Source organism: Arvicanthis niloticus, chromosome 8 (genome assembly GCF_011762505.2).
Source record: "Arvicanthis niloticus isolate mArvNil1 chromosome 8, mArvNil1.pat.X, whole genome shotgun sequence".
NCBI lineage: Eukaryota > Metazoa > Chordata > Mammalia > Rodentia > Muridae > Arvicanthis > Arvicanthis niloticus.
Window position 1 is genome coordinate 16,850,469 of NC_047665.1, and position 21,354 is coordinate 16,871,822.

Here is a 21,354-nt window from a genome sequence, read left to right on the forward strand (position 1 = left end):
ACTGATATCATCAGTCAGGAGGTGGACATGCTGGAGGACAGTGGGTCAATGAGCCCGTGTGGCTGTGGTTTCAACGTTGTCTCTTCCGTAATTCCCACTGAAACATAACTATGTCATAACAGTATTAAAGGTGGGACCTCATCAAAGTCATTAAGGCATGTGCTGTTCTATCTTTCCATCAATGCTACTATCCTGGGAGAGGATTCCTTACAAATGGACAAGTTTGGGCTCTGGTGCCTCTCTCTTGCCTAAGTGATGCCTTCTACTGTATTATAACCTAGCCAGATATCCTGGACATCCCCGTATTCAGAATTATACAGATAAACTTATGTTCGCTATATACCCATTCTCAGGCATTTTGCTATAGTGGTACAAATTGGATGAAGACAAATGGTTCTGAAAGGGGAAGATTTGAAGCCAGGTGGTGGTGTCACACACCTTTAATCACAGCACTTGGGAGGCAGTGGCAGGCAGATCTTTATGAGTTTAAGGCCAGCCTGGTCTACAGAGTGATTTCCAGGACACCCAGGGCTACATAGAGAAACTCTATCTTGAAAAACCAAAAGGAAAAAGAAGGGACACACACACACACACACACACACACACACACACACACACACACACACACAACTTAGAAGTCAATACGAACAGCCCCAATTTAATTATAAAAAGGAAAGGAAATTCACTGAATAAAAAAGCCAACAATCTGTTGTTCAAAAGAAATAAATTCATACCAAATCATTTTTGGTAGATGGATGGGGAAAGGTTTGAGACTTAACTCACTTAGGTGAGAGCAAAAATACTCCAGGATCTTCCATCTGCAGTTTCTCCAGGCTTACAAGGCCAGGCTTAAAAGAAGAGGCCCCTTCCCTGTGACCTGTTCTTTAGCTCCCCTGGCCCCTGCCCCCACTTGGGCCCCTACCAGCTCAGCATTTATGACAAAGCACCCCTACACAAAGTACATGTTGAACTCTCCAAGCAGAGGTTTATGGACACACACACACACACACACACACACACACACACACACCCTCTCTCTCCCTGTCTGTCTATCTGTCTGTCTGTCTGTCTGTCTGTCTGTCTCTCTGACACATACACACATATATTAAAATGTCATTGACCAGGAGGAAAAAGATGGGTGTTCCTCCCATCTTCCCTTCACCCAGCAAAGTGTATGCGTTCAGAGGATTTAGGCTGGCTGGAGAGGGAGGCTTGCTAGGCCTGCTGCAAACAGTAAACTCACTGCCAACATCACCCTCTGCAGTCTGGAAGCTTCCCACAGCCTGTGGGAATCGGCAGCAGGATTAGGGATTAGTTGAGTTTTCTGCTTGTTTGCTTTGTTTTGCCATAGCTGCTGAGAGCTAGCGCTGGGGAGCTTGGAGGCCTGAGAGCAGACAAAGACCCCTCCACACTGTTTGCCAATGGGAGGGGCAGTGCGTTCTGCTCATGTGCTTTATTTCAGCATTGAAATGAGCACGTTCACCATCGTGTTCATCTCAAGCAACAAAGGAGGCACCATCTCTTCCTTTTCCTCTCTTGCTCCTGTGCCCTTCCCCATCTCCCCTCTTCACGCTTTTCTCTTCTCCTGACTTCCTTCTTTTTTTCTTTGTTCTTTGCTTTCTTTCTTTCTTTCTTTCTTTCTTTCTTTCTTTCTTTCTTTCTTTCTTTCAGAAAGAGGATCAAGAAACAAATAAAGGGAAATAAAGGGAAGGTTTGGGATCCCAATGTGCTCCAGGCTGGAGCACTCTCAGGGCTCAGGGACTTAGTGGAGGAACAGAGGAGAAAGGGGTCCTGGGCGTGCTAATGTAAGCGGCAGGGAGCTTGGGGTTTTCATAACTAGGGAGAGTGAAGAAGAAAGATGAGAACAGAGAGTGGACGAGGGCTGTGTGTGCTTCCAGATTAACAGCATTGGAGATATACATGGGACACGGGAAACTACCATGGGTACCATCAGCAGGTGAGGGACCAGCCCTGTGAAAATGGATGGAAGGGATCAGGGAAGAGACCAGGTTCCCTAGAGAAAGAAATCTTAAAGAAATGTGTGCTTTAAGGATGAAGGGAGACAGAGAAAGAAACTGGTTGGAGTTGACCACTTAGAATTGTTTTATTATAGAAAGGAAAAAAAAACTTAGGTTAGTAGTTCACAAGAGAAATTCTTCAAGGGGGCTGCTTCCCGGCTGTAGATATAATTTGACCAGGGGCTTCAAGCTCCTGTCCCTATGTCTTCCCTACCACAATAGACATGACTTCCAAACTGTTAGCCCAAGTAAGCCTTTTCTCCCTTAAGTTGCTTTTGTTGAGTGTTTTATCAGAGCAATGAGGAAAGTAAGTAATACACGTGTTTTGGGCAGGAGTGTAAGCACTGAACACCGGGCTTGCATTCATTGCTCAGGAGTACAGAACAATCACATTCTATCACATGACCCCCTCCCTGAGGTCTCTGGATTTCTGCCCACAGTTACTCATTGTATATGACAAGGACTAAATTGATTGAATGTCAGGGAAAACATGTGAGCCAGAAGAGTCAATGTTGGAGAAACAACTAAGTTTAGGATAACCTGACTCAAAACACTGTTTAAAAAAAAATACGTGAAGGTGATGAAGGCGGCTGGCTGACATGTTCCAAGAGTGTGGGCAGCCCTTCAACACTGCTCTCTTAATAATTAACTCCTACACGTCACTTTTCCCGCCTTGGAAGCTGATGGACAAAGACACAAAGAAGCAAATAGGAGTAGAATGGTTCTGAGGTGGGTGTGATTGGCTCAGGCCTCCCTCCTTTATGTCTTCCCCGTACACCATGGCGATAGAACCAACATTTGCATGCAGGCCACTGCCCTGGCCTGACTTTTCCTGTGTAAGCCTTGAGCTATAGAAAATTAGGAAGCCCTGAGCTCAGGGAACCTTCCCCAGGGGCCCTCCCAGGAAAGACCCCTCAATATTGGGATTTGTGGTAGTTACTTTAGAGAAGGCTAATTCCATTTCAGGGACAGCTTCAGAGAATTACAGGATGATCTTTTTAAGATGTCTCTGTTTAGGCCAGGAGATGCTGGCCAGAGACAGAGAATAGGATAAGCAGCCAGCCACAGGGTTGCACACTTATGCCCATTACTGGTATACTGAGGCAGGAGGATCATGTGAGCTCAGGAGTTTGAGATGATCCTGGATAACAGGGTGATCTCAAAAACAAGCTCCTTTTCCCTCAAAAAACAAAACAAAACAAAACAAAACAAAACAAAACAAAACAAAACAAAACAAAACAAAACATAAGAGTTCTAGCTTTTGAAGAAAGATAATTTTAAAGATGCTGATGATCAATGAAATTTTTACAGAAAGTCCTTTGGGATTCTAAAGATCAATATTAAATTATTTGTGTGTGTGTGTGTGTGTGTGTGTGTGTGTGCACGCGTGTGTGCGTGTGTGAGTGCACACGTGCATAAATCTGGAGATCAGGAGAAGACTTCAGATTCCTCATAGCTGAAGTTACAAGGTATTTGTGGAACACTTAGCTTGTTACATGGGTGCTGGGTTTTGAACTTAGGTCCTTGTGATTGTGTGGCAAGCACCCTTAAACCTAGAGTCTTCTTTTCCATCCTAAATTACTGCTTATATGTTTCAGATGGGAAACTTATGCTACAGATTTTTTTCTTTCTTTTTTTTCAATTTTCACTGTATGGGCTTTGCTCAGTCTGCTCTAAGGGCTGAATCAACCAACAGCAGGGATTACAGACTGCTCTCGATGAACTCACATGCCTGACCAACAGAAAGAGAACAAGAAAGGTCACACACCACTGCAGAGATGGAACCTCTGGAGGTCACTGATATGTGAGATGAGGGGAAAAGGCATGAATGACCCTGGAGACCTGGCAGTGGAGACATTGTAGCTTGTGCACGAGCAGGGACAACCACATGCATGGAAGAATGCTCCAGAAAGAGTATCCTAACCTCACATTTTATGTCAAAGGAAATTAGCACCAGAGCCACAGCAAGGGTTCCATAACCGGTTAGAAATGAGTAAGTTATGTGTCCTCCATTAGGGGTGGGTCAGTCCTCAATGGCTACCCTGTTTGAGATGGTGTCTCTGTTGTTCTCCACTGTATACACCAGATTAGCTGGCTCACGGGTTTCTAGGAGTTCTCCTGACTCCACCTTCTATCCTTCATGAGATCACCAGGGTTACAGATGTTTGTTGCTGTGCTTGGCTTTGTGAAGGTTCTTGGGGTTCAACATCAGATCTTCGCCGACCTTGCAGGGCAAGCCATTTATCCTTGAAGCCATCTCCCCAGCCCACGACTTTCCATGAGCGAATATGCAGCTACAATATATTAGGACCTCCAATAACCAACGTGATTAGTATATTTATAACCGTGTCTCGGACTTGGAGCGATCTTCCATATTTTAAGTCATTGTAAAGGTTTGATTGTATCTTAAGTTTTATGATGTGGAATTGGGCTGCTCTGTGCTTTATTTCCAGCTGGTAAAATAAAGTTTCAAATTATAGCCCTCTCCCTGTGGGAAAAGATAATCCAATTTATGACTTTCCAAGAAGAATCCTGTCCAAATTCAACTCTAGGATACTTGGCCAAAGAAAATGATGGGACCCCCCCCCCCCCGGTGGTTTGACTCATTTAAATCCAATTTGTGAGATGTGCTGGCCATTATTCCATGTAGAGAGCCCATCTGCACAGAGATGGGATAAACGCTGAAGTTCTGTGATGCCATTTCTGCAGTTCACATTGTGCCATTACCTGCTCCAGAGGCCAGAGACTGGACACTTACAGCAACATCACCGCCACAAGAAAGTACCATTTTTCACAATTTACATGAAGACTCCTCACAGGGAAGAAACCCCTTAATTGGCACCCTTTTTTTCCTAGAGCATTTAAATATCAGGCCAGCTGGATCCCCACAGCCCTTGTGAATTTAATCAGCATGCTCTTCCCAGAACCTATAGTCTATAATCACCCAGTGCTTGAGTTACATCTGTCACCCAAATCTGCTTGCGATCATTTGTCATCGTTAGCGTTCTTCGTCTAGAAGAGTCATCCCCACGGCACCCTCAGACGCTCTCATTTTGTAAAAGGAGCTTAAGGGAAACGGCGGTGTCTATGTCCGCCGTTTCCCTTAAGTTTTAGCGCCTTCCAAGCATCACAGAATTGTTTTCTTTCTAATTCTCCCTTACCTAAATTCCTGTGAGCAACATTCTTTCAAGGCTCCAATTATGTTATGTGGCTCCAATTTCACCAGCTGGACCCCCAACTTGTATCTCAAGCCTTACCAAATACACCTCCAAACATCAGTCTCTCTCTCTCTCTCTCTCTCTCTCTCTCTCTCTCTCTCTCTCTCTCTCTGTGTGTGTGTTAATAGACAACTGGATGATACTAAATTGAAATGTCACTTTGGTCCGCTCCCCCACCTGAGCCGCTATGGTTCATTAACCCAGCTTTATTCTTTAAACCAATGAAATGTGACCAGGAACCTGAGTCATCTTCGTATTAAACCTGAGCAGTTCTAAGACCACAGTGTGTCATAACAACAAAGACACATTAGCTTGAAAGGTACTTGAAGCTCTTAGCATGTTTTGTCGAGGAGACAGAAAATGTTCACAGAACAGTTGATTGGCAGATGATTTGCAAATGACACAGGAACAAGTCACTTGTGTGGACACAGGAAGTGTTAACTACCTAGCTGCCCAGGAAGTTCAAGGTTACCATAAAAGAGCATCAAAAGGCAGATAAGGGGCTGGAGATGTGACTTAGTCCATAAAATGCTTATAGTGCCCGAAGACCTGAGTTCCCATTTGTAGCACCTACATAAAGGTGAGGTGTGGCCGGGCAGTGGTGGCACACGCCTTTAATCCCAGCACTTGGGAGGCAGAGGCAGGCGGATTTCTGAGTTCAAGGCCAGCCTGGTCTACAGAGTGAGTTCCAGGACAGCTAGGACTACACAGAAAAACCCTGTCTCGAAAAAACAAACAAACAAACAAACAAACAAAAAACAAACAAACAAAAAACAAACAAACAAAAAACAAAGGTGAGGTGTGGATACATAGTATAGTATCATCTGTAGCCCTGGGACTGGAGGCAGGGGAGTCTGTTTAGCAGAATCAGGGAGCTCCAGGTGCAGTCCCCCCAAAATAAGGTGGAGGGCTAGGGAGATGGCCCCATGGATCCCGCAAGCATGAAGACCTGAGTTGGGATTACCACCAAGCACGTAAGAGTTGGGCAGGTGTGGCAGTGTATCTGCAATCCTAGTACTCAGAGGGCAGTGACAGGGACAGCCAGGCAGCTGGACTAGCTGGATTCCAAAGTTCAGGTTCAGCAAGAGACCCTGTCTCAGAGAGGAGACATGAGCAAGGACATCTGACGTCAAAGTAGCCTTTGGGGCTTCATGTGCATTTACACACATATGCTCCCTTACACATGTTAGCACACACACAAGGCACACACAGTCCATACACATACAACAAAGTGAGGTGGAGAGGAACTGGGGATGAAGGTTGACGGTAACCTCTGGCTTCCACATGCATGTAAACAAACACATGTATCTACAGAAACATACACACAAAGGACATTTATGTTCCTTAGTAACCGAGAGTGCTGGTGGTGGGGGGATGGTGGGGTTTAAGGCATACTGATAGTAACACTGAGATAACTACTAAGTACAAGAATTTGTTTAAAATGTGCATTACATTTTATTTATTTGGTGTGTGTGTGTACGAGCATGCATACACGCAAATACACAGGCATGTACACATGTGCTATAAGTTTTCAGAGGACTGCTTGCTTGAGTCAATTCTCTCTTTCCTGGGATCGAACTCAGGTCATTAGGCTTTGCAGCAAGTGCCTCTCCTTGCTAACCTATCTCACCAGTTTAAAACACAGAACTGCATGGACCATGAAAACCACACCACCAACATCCCTTTCTCACAGAGGACAATAATCGCACAAATGAAATAATAAATGATGTCCAAGTGCCAAGGGCACTGACTCTGACAGAGCAGGCATCCAATGGCTGGTTTGTTTTTAAAAAAAAAAAAAAAAAAAAGCTCAGAGAAGAAATTCGCTGGGTTGAAGATTAAAGAGGGCTGGAGTCTGAACAGAGACTTGCAGAGGTGGAGAGGAACTGCTTACAGGCGCATCTATCTCAGAAGTGATTCCAGATATGGAGGCGCGACTCCTACCGCAGTTAATTCACAAGATCTGACAAAAACATTTTTCTTTTATTGTTTACAAAAGGGAATAAATGTCAAAGCTGGGGGATGTTCTCAAGGTGTTTGCCACCAGAAACTAAATATAAAGCTATGCTGGGGGAAGAGCCATGCAGAACAGAAAGGGAAAGAACTAATTAATATTCTCTCTCTCTCTCTCTCTCTCTCTCTCTCTCTCTCCCTCTCTCTCCCTCTCCCAGTATGAGGATCCTCTAGCATCCAAGTCAGGAAATAAGTTAAAAAACGTGTAAAAGGAATTTTGGTCTTCATCCCCCTGGCACTGTAGATTAGAGCTCCTGTTCAGAACGTATCTCTGGAAGGCACAGTGCATCTCAATGAGCCGCATGTACAGCAGTTTGTCTCATTCTGAAGACAATTATATAAAGTTTATTCAGGATGATTTTTTTTTAACTCGAGTACTCAGAGAAGCTGCCTTTTCAATTGAGAGCTGACGAGACACTCAAAAAGCATGGCACCGTGAAAAATCTGGTGAGACCCTCCCTGGATGGTATACGCAAGCACCAATATCAAATGGTGGTTTGGTCATGGGATCCATCCCCCCAGCACATACAAATATAGAACATGACCATAAAAAGTAACGGACTGTGCCCTGGCTAGCTAATTTATGACAGCAGATCCAGATCGGAATGCCAGCTGGAACTGCCTTCTCCTCGCTGGCAAGGTTCACATACACAGCGTTGTAAGAAGATGGAAGCTCTCTGTCCAGAAAGGACCACTTCAGTTATGGCTTGCTGAAGCAGGAGCCAAGAAGCAGATCTGAAGAAAAGGCCCCCCAGCAGGCTCTTCCCCCCAGCAGGCTCTTCCAAGGCAGCGAAGATTGGGTGAATGAGTCAGCAACTTCTTTTTAAATTTGATTTTTTTTTGATTCAGATCTTAAGAGAGTGATCCTGTAACCCTTCCAGCTTCTTTATGTCAGATTTACGACGGCCGGCAAGAGGCCATTTCGTTTTTTTCAGTAAAGAATGATAAATAGCCGATAATTATTTTATAAAGAATTTAAAGTGATCTTGACACGAAGCAAAAAAGGATAATGAAACCGACTTAGTCAAGTAAACTCGGTTTTATCCTTTATGTGGCATTTGTCACCAACGCTCCTGAAATTCTAACAAACTTGGAGTGAGATAGTTGAAACAAAGGAAAACCTATTTCTCCATGAACCTTCACCCCTCAGATAATCTCCCAGCTCCGCAGTCCGTGCTAATCACCTCACTTCCTTTGGACAGCCGTTCATTATCTGATTCAGGTCTTACACAAAGAGACATGAGCTAATGTGCCTTATCAGATTGAAAACAACAACAACAAAGCCACCCTGAGTGACAGTTCAGTGGGGACAGGATCTTAGCAAATCCTTTTTGCCTCCGCAGCCCTGAGCTTCCAAATAGCTATAAAGCTACCAGCCCCAGCCAGAGCTTCCAGCTCATCTCTGCTCTATGCTGCTAAAGCAAACAGTCTGGGCAAAGGCTGTCAGCACCGCTCTCCTTTTGGATCAGCCTCCTCTACGCATCCTGATAAGCCAGCGATTAGCTTTCCTGTTGGGATTCAGTCCTGCCTGCTTAGCTTCAGGCTGTCAACTCCAGCAGACCCGGATGATATCACACAACCGACATCTCTCTTTTCCTTCTAGGGTGTTTTATTCTTCATTAGCCCACATCTCTAGCCAATGAGGGCGGCAACCTTCAATCACTAGCTGGGGTGCAACTGTCAAGGTCATTTTTGTGCCTTGTGCAGCAAAACCCAATACGAAAAGCAAAGGCTTCCTTTCGCTTATTTCTCTGTCTACAACATAGAACCCTACCCATAAGGCTGCTGGCTACAAAACCCAAGCCGCTAAAGCCAAGCATAGCCTGTAATCTCAGCACTGGGGAGGCTGAGGCAGGAGAATTGCCATGACTTAGAAGTCAAGCTGGTGTGTACAGTGAGTACTAGGGCAGCTGAGAATACACAGTAAGACACTGCTTCAAACTAAACCCAAACCAAACACTATCCAGCCTTCCATCAGGAAGACAGATTTTGACCTGTCGCATATATATTTCATTTAGCGTTAGTGTGCATGTTTCTACAGAAATTAAAGCATGCATTATTGCCCTTGGGTGCCTTTGAGTTGGTCACAAAGGGAATGTCTTTATGAAATGAGCATCTGGTGCCAATTTAAAAAGGAGCCACTGGTTAGATTCTGAGGTGCCACTTCTCAGAATGGTCCATCCAGAGCACACTAGGAAACAAAGATGCAATTGGGCATGATAGCACTGATAAGACACAGGCAGGGTTTACATTTTTTTTTAAAATTTCTTTTATAGTTTTTTTTTTAAATGTAAAAGTTATGTATTTAAAAATCCATTAAAATATGAGCTGGCAGATAGCTCATTTGGTTAAGTGCCTGCTGAACACACACACAAGGGTAGCTGGTCTCAGACCCCCCCAGCACTCAAGAAGCTGTCAAGCATGGTGTTGTGTACCTGTAATCACAGTGTTGAGGGATGGATAGTCTGCTTAGCATGATCACTGAGACAATCCCCTGCCCCCAACATCCCTCCTTTGCCGCTGCTGCCACAAAAAAAAAAAAAAAAAAAAAAAAAAAGAAAGAAAGAAAAGAAAGAAAAATCCTAATTTTATTTATTGCATGGTGTTTTCTGTCACATGGGCCCTGACAGCAGAACTTAATGAAACTAATCATGGCTAAATCCTTCAAGAAGACTTAGCAGCTATGTCATGACGTTTTCTGGGCATGGACTTAAGAAACACTTTGGAGTTTGGCCTTGTTCAGTCATTTGCTTTTCCCTTACAATTTCCAGACCTGCCACTAACACCAAGTAATTTACCCCAGACATGCTCTGAGATCAAAGCCACATGACTACTTTGGCATTATAAAATATTGGGCAATAATGTGACTTCTTATGGCCCTGGTGAACCACAGGAGAATGAGGCTGGACTCAACTACACTAGGTGAAAGAAGCTAGACACCATTTGTATAGATACAGCTCTATTCATATGCAAATGCAACAAAAAATTCATTCAACTGTTGGATTTTTTAAAGTTGTGATGGTTAACTGCCATTGTCATCTGGATTTGGAGTCACCTAGGAGCTGCCACGTTGGGAGTATAGGTGAAGGTACTGAAAGATTTAACTGAGAAGGGGAGACCCAGCCTTGATATGGGTAGCAACATCCCATCCCACATTCCTGTCGACATCCATTTCCCCCCAACCCCCACCCCCACCATGATGGACTGCACTCTCAGACTGGGAGCCAAACAAATCCTTCAGTCTGCCTTTAAGTTGCTTCTGTTAGGTATTTTGTTATAGAAATGACAAAAGCAACTAATAGCAAAGTCTTTTTATTTTTCTGTCTCTGGATGGCTGGGAAAATGGAGTTTTAGTCTAAAAAACTCTCTCTTAAAAGTCTGGAAAAACAACACATGTTCTCTGAGACAGACTTCTCTATAGCCAGGTAGAAAGAGGTCTACTCTGGTAGTCTTAGATGCTCGGAAAAGTTGTTCATTCTTCCTTCTATACATGCTAGTAGATTAAATTTTCTAACTTTCTTTTGCAACTAGAAATAGCCAGAGTCTAAATGAAGGCAACCTAAGATGCTTCCAGTGCATTAAAATGCTCGAGGAAGTAATCCCACATTGTCTCGACTAAGTCAAAGCTGAGCATCTAACAATGGTGGAGGACTCAAGAGAGAAGACGCCTACTCCTTGAATGACCAAAGAATGAGCCATAATAAACACCAGAGTAGACCTTCTCTGAGAAGGAAAGGGTTACTCTGGTAAGCTGTTGAGATATGGTGACTTCTTGCTGAAACGGTTGGACTGTACCAACTAACCCTGGACTCTAAGTCACCTGACCCTTTCCTGCTTTTTCTCGTCTAATCCTCATGACCCTAGGGATTATTACTCATAGTTCAAAGATGAGAAAACATGGCTTAGAAGCTTTGATTTGCCATACCCCAGGTGGGCCACTTGACAAGTTGGTTTGGCTACAGTGGCTCAGTGGAAACATCTGGTGGATTTAACCTAGTTAATTCTCCAGTAGTTACTTAGAAAAAGACAGAAGATTCTTACAGTTGAAGACATGAGACAGTTTATTATCCTCATATTTGAATTAGTGGCGCTAATATGTACAAGACCTGGAATTCAAGTCAGGGTGGTCCAAGTCCAAAGTTTCTGCTCTTGAATACTCTTACAGATTTCAAGCTGGGATTGGTATTATTTGGGACACCCAGCACTAGAGAAATGGAAGCAGGAGAATTAAGAGTTCAAGGCAAATTTTGACTACATAGCAAACTCAGAATTACTCTGGCTTCTATGAAACTGTATTAAGAAAATGTACACCCAGGTATAAACACACACAGACACACAGACACACAGACACACAGACACACACACACACAAACACACACAGACACACACACACACACACACACACTCATTTCCTTAATTGATAGATAATAACATAAAAATTATACCTCATTTGGGGTAAAATATGATATTTCAATACATATATACATGCACACATATACTGTATAATGTTTAAATGAGGGAAAACACATCCTTTGTTATTAAATCTGTTTAATCCCGGCATATTTACTCTTCCTGGAGATCTGCACCTCTCATGAACCCAGATAATCAGCTGAAGTCCCAAGGCTACTGCCTGCAAGGCTCTGTTGCTCTGCTTAAAATGGGTGAATATTAACAAATTAGAAGAGTGCTCCAGGCATTGGCGGATCCTTATGAAAGGTGAGCTGAGCAGAGGCGGCTCTGAGCCTCCTTTCTTTTCTCAGTTTTCAGCCTGTGCTTGCAATGAAATGGAAAGCAGCAATCATAAATCCCTGGCCTATGCAGACGATGGCACTATTTCAGTTTAACACTGAAGCCCAAGGGATGGGGATGAAGCTCGCTCGCCGGTAGAGTGTTTGCTGAGCATGTGTGAGGCCTACATTCAGTCCTCAGTGTTGGCAATGAGTAGAAGTTCAGATAAAGGCAAGGAGAGACAAAGTCCAAGGGCTTGACTTCCCTTCTCATCTCTCCCTGCCTCTCTGTCTTCGACAGGGACTCACTATGTAGCCCTTGGTTGGCCTGGAACTCTATGTAGATTGTGTCGGCCTCTGACTCAGAGATCTGCTTGCCTCTGCCTCCTGAGTACTGGGATTGAAGGTGTGCCATTCCTGGCCTGGAGGAATCTTCTTGGTAGAGTAAAAATCTAAAAGGTAGACCTACAGTTTGCCTATAGACTGTGTACTCCAAAGGTTCTTAGGAAAAGCTCCGTGCCTAGGATGGCAATATTGGGTAGTGCCATGGACCTTTAGGTGCTGGGGATTTAGGAGAAGCCCTTAGATCATCGGGAACATGTCCTTGAGAGAGCCTGTGGAACCTTCTTTCTCTTAGATTCCCAATTCAGGATATGGGTGGCTTGCTCAACACACACTCCCATTCGGTACCCCCACTTCAGGCCCACATCAATGAGGCCAACCAATCTTGGACTAGAAGCTCCCAAATCATGGTCCAAAGCATACATCTCTAGTTTTTTGAGCCGAATGTATGATACAGTGTTCACCATAGAGATGTAAAGCTGGCTGGGCATTCAGTGACCAGGAATCAACTTTTGTGAAGCTGGAAATTTTAGTTTTCACTCTATTTATCCATGCACATTAATCCACCCCCATACACTCCATTATTGTCAGCTTTTCACAGCACACGAATTCAAGAACTGCTGGGGGAAGCATGTGCAGTAGGGGTGTATGGCACTCACCCACAGTGGCTATGCTCTCCATGTTCAAGTCCTTCCCACCCATTCCTGTAATAAATCAGTCCTTAGGGGCGGCACCCTTCCAGGGCACCAGTGGCAATGGTCCACCGCATTATTAGCTCAGGCTGAAACTTTGTGGTCACTCATGTTAGAGGTCATTAAAAATCACATTTCTTATCTATCCCAGGTGAAAAGAGATGTTTCAAGGCCCCAAACAAAAAGTATCACTTCCTCCTATTCAACTAACCATCATCTCCAGTTATATTTGGACAGAAAACTATACATGTTTGTGCAGTGTATCTTATGTGAAGAGAGAGAGAGAAAGAGAGAGAGACAAAGAGAGAGAGACAGAGAGACAGAGAGACAGAGAGAGAGAGAGAGAGAGAGAGAGAGAGAGAGAGAGAGAGAGAGAGAGAATGTGTGTGAAGGACTTTGTGTGGTGGTATGATTTGGATACAATTTGAATGTGGCCCCCAAGAGTTCATGTGTTGGGAGTTTCATACTCAGTGAGCAGAGGGAAGTAATTGGGTCACCTGGGAATCGATCTTCAGAGGGGATTAAGGCAGTTCTCAGGGGATCCGGGCTAATTCTTGCAAGATGACTGTTAGAAGGCTGTTAAAGTGCTTGCATGAAGACCTGAACTTTATCTCCAAAGCCTATGTAAGAAGACACTAGTGGCATGTGCCTTATAATCCCAGCTCTGAAGAGTTGGAGGCAGGTAGACCTTTGGGACTCACTGGCCACCCAGCCTAGCCTGTTGGTGAGTTCTAGGCCAGTGAGAGATCCTGTCTCAAAAACCAGACAAATAAAAACCCAAAAGGTTGACAGCACCTGAAGAATAACACCTGAGATTGACCTCTGGCTTCCACATGGGCATCCACATGCCATGTGTACTCAAACACACACACACACACACACACACACACACACACACACACACACACACACTCAAACATATATACATACACACATGCACGTGTACTCACACACACATACACACATGCACATGTATTCAAACACACACACATACACACATGTACATGTACTCAAACACACACACATACACACATGGGTGTGTACTCAAACACACACACAGGTATGTGCATTCAAACACACACACATACACACATGCATGTGTACTCAAACACACACAGGTATTTGCACTCAAACACACACACAAACACACATGCCATGTGTGATCAAACACACACACACATGTATGTATGTGTACAGACATACACACAGAGCTTATATAGGAGATATCATGGTGTCTCTTGGTCTCTGGCACATTGACTAACCTTGTCACCTCTCCCTTTCAAGCATGCTGTCACCATGATGTCATCTGCCATGATGTGACATTAGCAGTGCCATACTGTTTGAACTTCCAGCCTATGAGCTAAATAAATCTTGTCTCTTTAAAAAGTTCCTTTCTCATGTATTTTGTTATCGTAGCAGAAAACAAAGTCACAGAGCAGATGATACCAAGGACCATGTTTAGATCCTGCAGCCTGCCCTGAAACACCTGTTTCATTTCCGATTGTTTTTCCAGGTTTATGAAAAATAACAGAAGTAACATAACGTCTGTAGACATATCCTGTTATAAGAATGAAGGAAGAGTTAAGTGTTCCAATGTGAGGGCTTCCTAGAAAATTTCCCTGCAAAAATCCCTTCCATCAGTTGGAGGGATACTTTTTACATGAATTTTCACACAAGTTTCTGGCTTATGACACTATACAGGCCAGGCCTTTCTTTTGTACAAAGATATGTTTTTTACAAATTATAACAAGGAAAACAAGAAAAGCACGAGGTGCTTTACAAGTGTCGTGCAGCGAGTTTTCTGTCACAGGTAGATCAACCGGACAGATGCTTTTGAGTTTTAAAGGGGTCATCCTGAAATTGATTCAGTGGTTCAGGGTCAGTCTTGGAAACAAAACAACAGCAATGCAAGCTCAGAGCCAATAGGATGAACTAGGAGAAAATGATCAGAACGCTGTGCACACAGGAAGAATCACTAGTGTTTTCTGAAGCTGGATAGTTGTGCCTGCCAGTCTTATTTCTACTTGACACAAGCTAGAAAGGAGGAAACCTCAGTTGAGAAATACCTCCATAACATCCAGTTGTAAGGCATTTTCTTAATCTGTGATTGATGCAGGAGGGTCCAATTTGGGTGATGCCACCCCTGGGCTGGTGGACCTGGGTTCTATAAGAAAACAGGCTGAACAAGCCATGGGGAACAAGCCAGTAAGCAGCATCCCTCCACGATCTTTGCATGAGCTCCTGCCTCCAGGTTCCTTCCCAGTTTGATTTCCTGTCCTGACTTCCTTAGATGATAAATGGCAAAATGGAAGTGAAATCCAAATAAACCCTTTCCTCCCCAACTAGCTTGTTTCATGGGGTTTCCTTTCAGCAACAGAAACCCTAACTAAGACAATAGTGAAGTAATGCTTTATTTTCTGTGGGCCACGGTTGAAAACAGAAAACTTTAAGATCAGAGAATGTGAGACAGCTGTTAACACATTTCCAAAATGAGAAAAGAAACTGCAAATTGAGCGTCATCTTGTCAATCAGGGCTCTGGAAGAGCCCACTCTCCTGCTTATTCCAGTATGAATAGAGGGGGTTGGCGGAGGAACAATGAGGCACATTTTGGTCTGTGTAAAAGCCTGCTTTAGAGTCTGGAATGAAGGAAATCAAACCAGCCTGAATTTTGTTCTTACTGCTGCAGGAAAAATTCCCACAAGCTCAGAGGCTTGTCTGGGGGATGTTGCTAACTTTGCAGAACACTTACCCAGCATGTACAAGGCTCCAGTTTCTGTGTCCAACACCACATACAAAATACTGTAACACTTTCCAAAGGTTAGAGATTGTGGGCAAGGTGTCCCAGGGAAGGTAAACTTAGTTTCCTGCTCAGAGTCTCAAGTGAGTCTCTCACATGGTCACTCAGCTTTGCTTTGTGCGGTGGTCACTTTTATTAGCAGAATCAGAACACACTCTTGGAAAGCTTTTCCTGTCCTAAAATACATTCCCCTTTCATGTCCAAACCTCAAATTAAAAAAGTAATTTCTGGCCTGGGGACACCACTCAGTAGATGAAATGCTTGCTGTGCATACAAGGAGCCAAGTTTGATCTCTGGGACCCGTGTTTAAAAATGAATAAAAACAAAGCAAGATAACTCAGGTGTGGTGATGTGGGAGGCAGAGACAGTCAGAACCCCGAGAATCACTGGCTAGCCAGCCTGGATGAATTGCTGAACCCTAAGCTAATGAGAAACTGTATCTTAAAAGAACAGGACAGGCTCGACGGCTCGGGAGGAACCACACATCAAGTTGGCCTTTGGCCAACCAACACGTGTGTGCTCATACACAACTTGTCATAGTTACCTAGGGTTCATAAGAAGCAGACCCCCCCTAAGACTTAGATAACCTAACAATGTAACTGTTGCCGTAAAGGAGTTTGGTATTTCACTCCCAAGCCTGCTTTTGGGGACCTCTGGCAGCAAGGGCTTGAGTCTTGCTGCTCAAAACGTAGGAACAGACCAGTAGTGCTGCACCACTGTACCACTGCGGACCAGTCATAGACTTATGACCCACACCAGAACCGTATGAACCAGATAGTCTATTCCACCATTAGGTCTTAGAAACCCAGGACTAATGCCTGAGGTGCCTATTAATTTATCAAATCGAACCTTGTCCAGCTCTCCCAGCATCCTTCAGCACCCGTGGCTCCTCCCAGCTCTCCCAGCATCCCTCAGTACCTGTGGCTTCTCCCAGCTCTCCCAGCATCCTTCAGTGCCTGTGGCTACTCCGAGCACTTCTAATCCCACCCACTACACTAAACGTCTCTCTCCTAGGGTTTGGGCTTCCACTTCCCTTCCTTCTAGCTAGTATCCAGCCAGTTTGGCCTTGCTGGTTTCTTGACCTCATGGCCCCGGGTGAACCCTCTTGGTAGGAGGCTGCTCTCTTGCTTCCCCCACCCCCATCTCTTCTCTGGCAGTCCAGTTTACTCTGCTGGCTATGTTCAGCCTGGATTCTTCACTCTGCCTGCTGTCTCCCTTAGATCTACAATAAAAATCTCCATACTTTAGGAGTAGTTATGTCTACTTCCTTTTATGTCTTTATTTATTTATTTATTTAATCTACCAGCAAGTTCTCTGGGTGATTAAAAGCAGCTGAAAGTGACACGCTAAAGGCTCTGAAATGAATTTGGGCTTGAGGCATAACGGGCAGAGCGCGCTACACACCACAAGTCAGCTCCAGCATTAATTTGGGACACTTTAGAACTGTGGGTTCCTGGTAAACACTCCAGACTTAGTGACCTGAAAACTCTGTAAATGTGGCCCAGCTGTGACCTAACAACCCTTTAGGGGAATCGCATGTGCACCAAAGCTTTGAGAAGCTCTGCTGGATGTCGGCAAGAGGGGAAATGACAGCAGTATTCTCTCCCTCTTGGAACAAGGACGAAATCACGACGCAGAAGGACAGATAGGACACAGCTCCTGTGCCATTTTCACGGCGGTAATACTTTTTATGGTGCCTTTTGTAGACCACACACGCTGGGAAGAGCAACACCTGGCTACACACTGCTTTCCCTGCTGTGATGGTGACCTCCTCGATCTGCCTTTCTGTCAGATGAAGTTCTGGAATAGTGCATTGGGTTAAGAGGAAAAGGGAGTAGAAGAAAGAGTCTGACAGAGAGGCGGGTACCAAAAACCAACCAGCCAACCAAACAAACAAAAAACCAGCTTTTATTTTACCTGTGAATCCTGTTGAGCATCACTGTACCAGGAGTTCAAAGCTCATGGGACATTTCCTTGCCTGTCTCCCTTAAATCCATCAAAGAAAGCAACAGAACAGGAAGGGGAAAGTGTAGACACCATACCCAATACACTAAGCCAGTATCCTTGAACACGGATCGTCTTGGAGTGCCAAAACCCCGGTGCTTCAGTTCATATGGACATATCTCTTGCTCCCTCTTTTCCTGTGCTAGAGAGGGATTCTGGGGCTTCACGCATGCTGAATATAAGCTCTACCACTGAGCCACACTCGAGCCCCATCCCTCTGCGCCTTACTTCTGTGAGAAGTAGCAAGGCCAATGGACAAGATTCTTGTTCTAGGCGTAGAGCATCCACAGAGTACAGCACTGGGCAGAAAAGTCAGTTCTTCCTCCACCTCGGACTCAATGGAAACCTCTTTCCCCACTTCAGTCAAAGAAAGCAGGCTAAGGTAAGAGTCCATAAGGCATCAGACTGTCGTTGCCTGGTTTTGTTTTTCTTTTGCAAGGCTAGGGCTGAGGAGGCCGAGGAGGAAAGATTGGAATATTTCCATGAGTTCAGACTCACCCAGGTTTTGTGGTGGTTTCTTCTTTTACACAGAAGGAAGAGACATGTCTGTCTCAGGAGGGGTTTAGAGCTCTAGTGACAAGTTAGAGTCACCCGTGGGGCCCTACTACACGAGGCCAAGGCCATTCCTTGGACTAATTGAGTAGGAACTCCTTGGGGTACGACCCACACACTGTTACTTGGGATGATGGTTCGTTCATCTTCAAGGTCAACTTAATCACACTTGGAATTACCTAGGTGACACATCTCTAGGTGTGAGAGTGTTTCTAGAGAGATTTAACTGAGGAGCAAGACACAGAATGTGGGCAATGCTGTCCTATGGGCTGGTTTCCCAGAGAGAATGAAAAAGGAACAAAGGAGAATGCTAAGTGGGCAGCCGCATCCGCTTCTTTTTTCCATCGTGATCCACATGACCACCTGCCCCATGCTCCTACACCAGGCCTTCCCTGCCACGGCGTGCTGTCCTTCAGACTGTGAGCCCAAATCAATCCTATCTTCCTTAAGTTGCCTCTGCCAGGTATTTGGTGACAGCAACAAGAAAAGTAAGTAATTACAGAATTTCCAGGTGGCAGGAGATCTTCACAAGTTCAAATCTGACAAAATCCTAGCATTGGGAAGCAGGGGAGGACAAAGTCCCGCTCCCTCGCCAAGAAGCTTCTTGGAACTGTTACCAGTTTGGTAATAAATCAACACGAAGTTGGAACTAAAAAGTCAGTGCAAGCATTTTCTTTATCATGAAAATAGGAAAGATTGAGACGCAGATGACATGTGTAAATTTACCTTTAAAGTGATGGTGTCCATTGTCAAATCATTAACATATCGATAATAAGATACATTACAAGGGCCTTTTGTCATTCAAACAGGTGTGATACATACACACATGCATATGTTCGTGTGTACATGACATGCATGTATGTTCACACACACACACACACACACACACACACACACACACACACTTGTCAGTATATATATTATATTTGTCGCCAAGGGTATCAAGATGGAAGAAATGCCACACTGTGCTCTAGATGAGAGGTGGTATTGCCACATGTCTAGATGTTTCTAGGACAGGGCTCTTCTGCTTTCTATTTGATGTCTCACTGTGCCCACTCTAGGCAGCCCCTTTTATTCTGATACCCTCTTACCTCCTGGGGTTGTTGGTACTGAGAGACCATGAGAAGAAAAGCACGCTCGGCCTGGAAAGCACTGTGTACCATTTCCGCCTGCGGACAGAAAAGAAGGCAGCAGTTTCAATGTTTGGGCTCTGTTTGAAACAAGTATCAAATGTATCACTCATCCATCCATCCCACCTCAGCAGTGGGATGCCAACCATGAAGCATAGGATCATATGCTCACAGGGGAACTTGTAAATGCCTAATCACTTCGACATTATCCATAGTAGACAAAATGTGGAAACAATCAACTGTCCATCAACCGATTAAGGGATATTTAAAAAAAAAAACTACTTAGCCAGGAGATGGTTCATTGTGCACCTTTAAAAACAAAGTGCTGTCACAGGCTGTGACACAGGCAAGGCTTCAAAAACATTATGCTGAGTGACCAGAGCCAGTTACAAAAGAGCAAGCTGGTGTGATCTCACTTATGAGAAATGCCCAGAATAGGCAGATCTATAGAGACAGAAAGTAGAATGATGGGTGGGAGGGGCTGAGGGGAGGAGGAGCTGGAGGAAATTGCTGATGGACCACAGAGGGTTTTCTTTTGGGGTTAAAGAAATGTTTTGCAGCGAGAGCTGGGGTGGAGTGGGGTGGGGTGGCTCAGTAGGTAAAGAGCTTTCTGTGTAATCAGGAGGACCAGAGTCAAGCACTCAGAACCTGTGTGAAAAAGCTGGGCATGGGAGGGTGTACTTGAAATCCCAGAGGTGGGGAGGCAGAGACAGGCAGATCTCCAAAGTTCACCAGCCTGTCTAGTCTACTTGGTGAACTCCAGGCCAGTGAGAAATCTTGTCTCAAAAAACAAGGTGGATGGCTCCAGGAAACCATACCTGAAATTGGTTTCTGGTCTCCATAGGCACCTGCATTCATATGAATACCCAGCCACATGCTTTCAAATAATCTTGAGCTCTCTCTCTCTCTCTCTCTCTCTCTCTCTCTCTCTCTCTCTCTCTCTCTCTCACACACACACACACACACACAGAGGTTGTTCTCCAATCAGACTGAGTTGAAGAGTTTCACATCTTACTGACTATATTAAAACCCACAGAATCCTACTCTCTAAAAATATGAATATTGGATATATGAATTGTATCTCAAGCTGTTTAAAAGGCTTGACTTACAGGTGGGCATAGGAATACACACTTCTAATCCCAGCACTCATAGGGCAGAGACAAGTGGATCTCTCTGAGTTTGAGGCTAGCCTGGTCTACATAGCAAGTAATTTTCAGGGTAAAATGCCGGCCCCCTGCCCAAAGGTTTGGTCATTAAAGTTTTCAAACCATTTCTTCCCTCTGTTTCTTTTCTAAGTGTGCCCCAAATCTGTTTCACATGTTTTAGTGGAAGAGATGCAATCTTAAGTCATCTGCATGAAGCCAGTCATTGTAGGTGACCATGAAGATGGATTTGGAAGAGTTTTCAGTACCTTCGGGACCTGGTAAGAATGAGTTCCCATGGGGACCCATCCCCAGTCACCAACAAAAAGGTCTTCTGTAAGTGGGAATGTCCTAGAACATACAGTCTTTCCCCCCATCCTCTATTCATAATTAAACAATTTTAATTAAGAATAGCAAAAATATTTTAACATATCTATACCATCTATAATTAACCTTAGCTACTTAGTGTATTATTTCTGGTTTAAGAAAAGCCACAGCACTGTTTTAGGAAGTTAAAACAGCTAGCTGATGTGTGGTGTTTGTGTGTGTGCGTATGCGTGTGGTGTGTATGTGTGCATTTGGTCCTCATGTGCATCTGTGCATGTGTGGGTGAAGGCTCGAGGTCAATGGTGGATGCCTTCCTCAATCGGTATCTAGCTTTACCTTTTAAGACAGGATCTCTCACTGAACCTGGTGCACACAATTCAGGGAGGCTGGC

General features: G+C 44.4%; 1 protein-coding gene across 3 annotated transcripts in view; it reads right to left on the reverse strand.

Annotated features, from left to right (window-relative positions):
• Cap2 (cyclase associated actin cytoskeleton regulatory protein 2) overlaps window positions 1-21,354 on the reverse strand; it is a 142,150-nt gene that overhangs the window by 65,886 nt on the left and 54,910 nt on the right. For all 3 annotated transcript variants that reach the window (XM_034510850.2, XM_034510851.2, XM_076939092.1), the window contains one exon: window positions 19,456-19,533. In XM_034510850.2, the coding sequence (XP_034366741.1) occupies window positions 19,456-19,533 (78 nt within the window). The remainder of the gene's footprint in view (window positions 1-19,455; window positions 19,534-21,354) is intronic.